Genomic DNA, 6,000 nt, shown 5'->3' on the forward strand with positions numbered 1-6,000 from the left:
TTTTAAAACGGTTGCCAAAGTGACATGAAAGGATAAGTCTGGTGATATTCTCCATTTTCCCATGAAAAGAACAAATACAACAAGGAACTGATCGTACTACGAGCTATTGAAAACAAATTCACAAGCCACACTGTTGCACTGGATGTCGTTCTTTTATTACAACTGACCTGGGCACTGTAGATTATTTTTAAAAAATCCATGGCGGGAAATAATTCCCACAAAATGCAAAATCGTGTTTGTGTAGCATTAGCTGGAAAACAATGTCCAGCTTTTTTATAAATGATTTAGTCTTAAAAAGATGGGTACATATTTATGTGCCGTTTTAAAGCTTTACATCTTCAGTTGGTACACATGGGCTAAGGGCAGAGTGCCAGTGTATAGGAAAGTATTAAGGCAGACTAACACAAAATACAGAATATCCCAAGCCTTATCCTTTAAATCCTCAGAAGATTGATATCTTGAACTTCACCATGCTTCAAAAGTGGAATTACTCCGTAATTTCATTATTAATTCTCTGCAAGGCAGCAAATCAGTTTAAACGTTATTTGCATAAAACAAATTGTATTTAACATTTTAATGGTGTCTTCGTGAAGAATCGCCAAACACTAGGAAGGACTGGTCTTGAGAGTTGAACTAAAATAATCCTGAGATGTCACAAATTCTGTATCTTTTTAAAATGAATAAAAACGCAGGATGCCATCATGATGGAAGATGGATGAAATAACCATTCGAAAAAATACTCATTCCAAGAATCTGATTATAAAACGGTAATGAATAAAAGGAAAATAATTTAATAAATAATATCATATTCTGTTTCGACACTGTCCTATTTTCATTATCACCTTTTTTTGAACAGGTTTGTCCATCAAATCCAAACCCCACTTCTCTAGTATTTACTTATCTTTCCAGACACTAATTGAGGTACATAAGTTACCTTACATGCCGCTTATCATACTGAACACACAGCCCATCTCTTTCTGAATGCTTTCAGATTACTTAGTGTTTACTTTAGGGTATGCCATGCCAGACATATACTATACAACATATGCTCTGAGTGCACACAGCCCTCCTAAGTGGACCAGACCGTGTTGTAGCAGAACGTTCGGGCATCAGACGGCAGTGGCAGTGCGTTAGAGCCCGGGGACTAAATATCATCTCTCCATACGGGCATAATGGAGACTGAAAGATGCAGAAATGGGAGGGAAGAAGGCAAGACAAGTGACAAGCTAGAACAGGATCACAGCTCCTTTGAAGGCAGCTGGGCAGGCACACACAGGGCCCACTAGAACAGGGAAGTGACTCAACACCCCAAGGACTCCTTTTTCAGCCCACATAACTTTGACACTTTTACCATAATTTAACCCTTAACTGGACAATTTTCAGAACAAGCGACAGTAAAGTGGAAGCCAACAGCCCATGAATGAGGAGTGTACTTCAATGTGCAATCTTGTGTGTGTTGGTGAGAAGGAGGAGGAGCAGGAAACGGTAGAACGTCTCTTGTATTTCAAACGTGGGAGGCTGCTTTTATGTCAAGTTGCCGAACAGGAAGGAAAACTACACCGAGTGAGGTCTCAGTTGAAGTAGTTGTAGTTCGTGGCAGAAACCAGAGTGCAGTAACATTGCATAATGTACTGAGGAGGGTTTCACCTATTAATGCCTAAGTGACACCTTTCTGGATGCCAGTGGGTTTTTGCATTTTTGGAAAACAAGTTCACATGTTAAATATATAATATCAAATCAATAAAATAATTAAAATTACTTAATGTCAATGAGATCAACAGATGCGCAGTTCTGCTTGAGTGCGAACAGATGAAGAGGCTCGTAGGTTTGTGTTAATTGTCTCCAGTGGATGTTGGACAGATCATCATTAACATCGCAGTAAGCTTTTCCATCATTACTGTGGCTGAAAGTCAACATATGTAATTAACATTAGGCACATTATAGTGCAATGACATGGATTGCTAAATTGTTTAACCTGAATATGTTGCACAATTGTACTCTCCTATAGGGAGTGTCAAGGGACACCACCTAGACTAATGTTAAAGGCTTCCAAGCCATAGGGCTTTATTTAACATGCTTTGATTAATAATGCCACTTTATTCAACTATAATATTCTAAAGTATAAAATAACTTAAGCTTTGACCGTGTAATTTGTGAGATTATAAAGTACAAAATGAACATAAATGTTAAATTAACTCCTCCTCACATAATATTTTTACTGACACAAAGCTATACAGACCGCGCCATTGAAATCGGGGCTGTGAGTGTACGGAACACAATTATTAAGCACCGCAGGCTGTAACAGCACAAACATTATTAGTGCACCCACACACATATAGCATGTTTGTGTGTGGTGTGTGGGTGTGCGTGTGAGAATGAGACAGAGAAGGAGAGAGAGACCTGTGACTTCCTCCACTACATCAGAACCAACTATTTCACAATAAAAGTGATAAACGGTCTTGTAAATAGGAGGTGCTTGTAGTTCTCAACAATAAATTTTCTTTTCATGTTCTTCTATCCCGGCGGGGACTTTAACCTGAATGCACACTAACCCATGGGGATTCTTGTGTTCTTGTAAATTGAGGTCTCCACAGGTAGAGATTGCCTTTTGAGGTTAAAGACTTGGTTTTAGGGTTCAGGTTACAATTATGTTGGGGTTAGGGTAAGGGGCTAGGGAACGCATTATGTCAATGAGACGTCCCCACAGTGCAAAGAACTTGTGTGTGAGAATGGAGTTGCAAATAAAAAGAGCTGCTTGTGGCCCATAAATTAAAGGTGTGCATAAAAAGGTCAGCCGCCTCCTTCCTGCACACAGACTGCTTTTCAGAAAAGACTGTCCAGATGTGGTGGCTAATCTAATTTTCCGAACATCTCAAAATGGGATCAGAAACTGTGGTGCAGCACAGTGGAGTTTTACTGTGACAAAGCCAGGAAGCCTGGACACTGCTTATCTATCACACTATAACATTGAAAAGTGACATTTTATGTAACTATAAACATCATAAAAAGCAAGATGGTCAAATCAATAAGTTTAATCTCCTCTTAATAAGACAAGAGTGCAAAAACTTGAGCCATTCTGCCATTAAGGACTAATTAATGAGACAGCTCCGCTTTAAGTTTAAATGGATGCTGCCATGTATACTAAGATAAAAAGGGAAAAAGTAAAACATCTGACCTGAAAGCAGATTCACAACATTTTCAACTACCAAGTTATCTATAGACGTAGTATGAGGCAAGATACAATCTCGTGTTTTAATTGTAGGGTTAGCTAACAGCTAGTAGACTGTTCTGAGATGTTTCTGGAAATCAGCAGTGATTAAACTCCCTCATCCGTCCCAGAGATCCAGAGGCCGATCGAGTGTGAAAAACCTCCCCAGTCTCAGAGAGGAGTGTTATGTCTGAGTCAAACATGTCACATCGTCCTCCTCCTGCACACACTCTGAGCGATGCATTAACAGTGAAATGGCAGCAGCTCATGTCAATGTCACCTCCTTTGTGCCTTCTCTTGTCCAAATTAAGAAAAACATTGACAGTGTGTGCGCACACTGGGGATCTTGTTTGCGGACATGTTGATTTAGGTTAATGATTCTGCTGATGAGATCCTGCTAACTATGCCTCAGAGTGAAACACAGTACGTGCATGTCAGTGGGAGTGAGGTAAGCATACCATCCGCAAACAGCTTTGAACGGACGCTTCACGGAACAGACACCGAGTCCTTGCAGTCAACTACAAGAATCTGTGGTTTGTGAGCAGAGGGGAAGGAGCCGTTCAGCAGCCGTACATCACTCTGCTATGACATGTACTCAAATAGTAAACAAGCCAAAGCAAATTTAATGCTGTTTGTTCCCCTTTTTTGGGCTTGTTCTGGAGTAGTTACAGTGAATAGCGCCTTTACATTCAGCCCCAATAGGGTAGAAGGGTATTCCCTTCCTTCAACATTTATCTGTAACACACTCGCACAAGGCAGGAAGCTCACAGCTAAAAACGAAAGAGATGTTATCTGTGGCAAGACGTTGCTTTTTTTCCATGAAGTCATCACAAGCCCCTGGGTAGAGTGGCTGGCTGCAACAAAAGGGCTACTGTTTGACTGGCACAATATGCCGCTCTACTCCACAGCTTGGCCACACATGCAAATGACAGGCCAGGGGGGAATGGTGTGGTGATGTCGACGAAAGCACTCATTAAACACCAGCTGAGTGTAAAAGATGATGAGGACTTTAGTGTGGGAGACACTTGCATAGCCCACATTGCTCAAGAGACACTATATTTTCACCTGAAAGACACCTGATAAACAGTATCTTTGTGATCTTTATCACTCTAAAATGCTTATTTCAAATGACTTGATATATATACTTCCCCCTTATCTTGTCATTTGAGTTGGAAAGTATGAGCAATGTGGAGGACAACTGTTGAAAGTGAAAACAGGTTGTTCAAGTATTTCTGTTTCATTATCTTCATCACCTCATCTTCTTCCACTCCAGCAGCCTAAGCCTGCTCTGCACTTCCTGATTCAGGATCCAGATGTCAGCCAGGGATGTGTGTCTTCACACACACCGCAGTACATTACCGTGTCAATACATGGTCAGGAGGGCTGCAGGTTTGCCTTCATTGAGAATAAAGCTTTCTTTAGAGAACTACTGTATATGCCACTTTACATACTTTTAAACAAGACTTGACACGAGGTGTGACTGCAGGGGACGAGCTGAATAAACGAAAGGCATCCTGGATGTATTTACTGAGTTTGCATTGATATCTCCCCTGCACAGAAGTAGCTCTGTGTCAACTTTAACAACTGCGATATGCAAGGGCTGATTTCAATACAGACATGTGCATCAGTGAAAGCGCCACTCACATTTCCAATGACTGTGCGTTAGAAGTCATATGCATGTCTTTTACACGCACGATTTGCCAACAGCCAGAAATATGATGGCATTTGGATTTCCTGGTAACTGAATCGGTACAGCCTGTAATACGCACCAGGTATATAAACTGAAATTAAGAAGAAACATTTTTTTTTATATATAAAGCTACTCACCGTTCGGTCCATATTTCTCAAAATTGCTTTTGACTTGTTCCAGAGTCAGCCCAGTGTTTTCGTTCACACCGAAGTTGTCTAAAACTTCAGTCGCCGATTTAGTGTGCGCATTTTCCATCTTGGTGGACTGGGCTTAAATGATCCGATCGAAATGCATGTAGTTGAGTAACATCTATTGTGGCAATCGGAAGGTGTGCGGGGGAGAGGGGGCGGCGGAGTGTGAAACAGCAGTAATTTCCTCAGATGGACGTTGAGGCGGCTGGGTCTCGGTCGGTCTGCTCTGTCACCTGTCCCGCTGAAGAAAAACCAGCGGATCCGCGGTACAGACGGTGGCGTGGCTGTGTTGATCGACGTGCTGCTGTTACATCTGAAGGTGTGCTGAGCCTGTGCCGGGGTGCACCGCCTCTCCGCTGTTGAGCACTCCCTCCTGCGCTCCCATTGGCTGCGTGTACCTGAGCGGAGGGTTCAGCTGCCCCATGCAGCCACTTCAAACATCTTCCCTTAAAACATAACGCAGAGCTGTAAAGCTCTGACAGTGCTCGTGTTTGTTATAGCGCAGGTTGTTAACTCGTAGTCAGGTTATAGTTAGAGCCGTCACGTGACATCATTTTATTGCTCCTTATGGAGAAATGATCTTTTTGCTTCAGTCGGCTGCACATCGACGCCCCTTGAGCTGGAGGTGGACACCATTAACACAGCACCCAGACTACTGCAGTTTAAGAGACACCAGTGCAGAGTCAAAGTACAAGTTACATGTGCTGCTGAGTCCCGAAGCAGCCCTGTGGCCAGCTGCACAAAGATCAGGTTGATCTAGTCAATTAGGGCAGTTTGAGTTTTATTCAGACAAAAATAAGACTGACTCTTTTTAAGATTAAGACAAAGCAACTCTACACTTCTACTGTAAAGTTGTCCTCACAACTGACAAAAAAATAGCTTGTGGTTTGTTATACAGTCAGGCAAATAAA

General features: G+C 41.9%; 1 protein-coding gene across 2 annotated transcripts in view; it reads right to left on the minus strand.

Moving 5' to 3' along the window:
• atp2a3 (ATPase sarcoplasmic/endoplasmic reticulum Ca2+ transporting 3) overlaps positions 1 to 5,431 on the minus strand; it is a 44,479-nt gene extending 39,048 nt beyond the window's left edge. Inside the window, exon 1 of one of the 2 annotated variants that reach the window (XM_038708370.1) lies at positions 5,036 to 5,431. In XM_038708370.1, the coding sequence (XP_038564298.1) occupies positions 5,036 to 5,153 (118 nt within the window). In that variant the 5' untranslated portion in view covers positions 5,154 to 5,431. The remainder of the gene's footprint in view (positions 1 to 5,035) is intronic. The other variant, XM_038708369.1, reaches the window with a different exon arrangement.
• Between the last annotated feature and the right edge of the window lie 569 nt (positions 5,432 to 6,000).

The sequence above is a fragment of the Micropterus salmoides genome, unplaced genomic scaffold (assembly GCF_014851395.1).
Source record: "Micropterus salmoides isolate LMB-PRFRI ecotype aquatic unplaced genomic scaffold, ASM1485139v1 Ms_hic_scaffold_9, whole genome shotgun sequence".
NCBI lineage: Eukaryota > Metazoa > Chordata > Actinopteri > Centrarchiformes > Centrarchidae > Micropterus > Micropterus salmoides.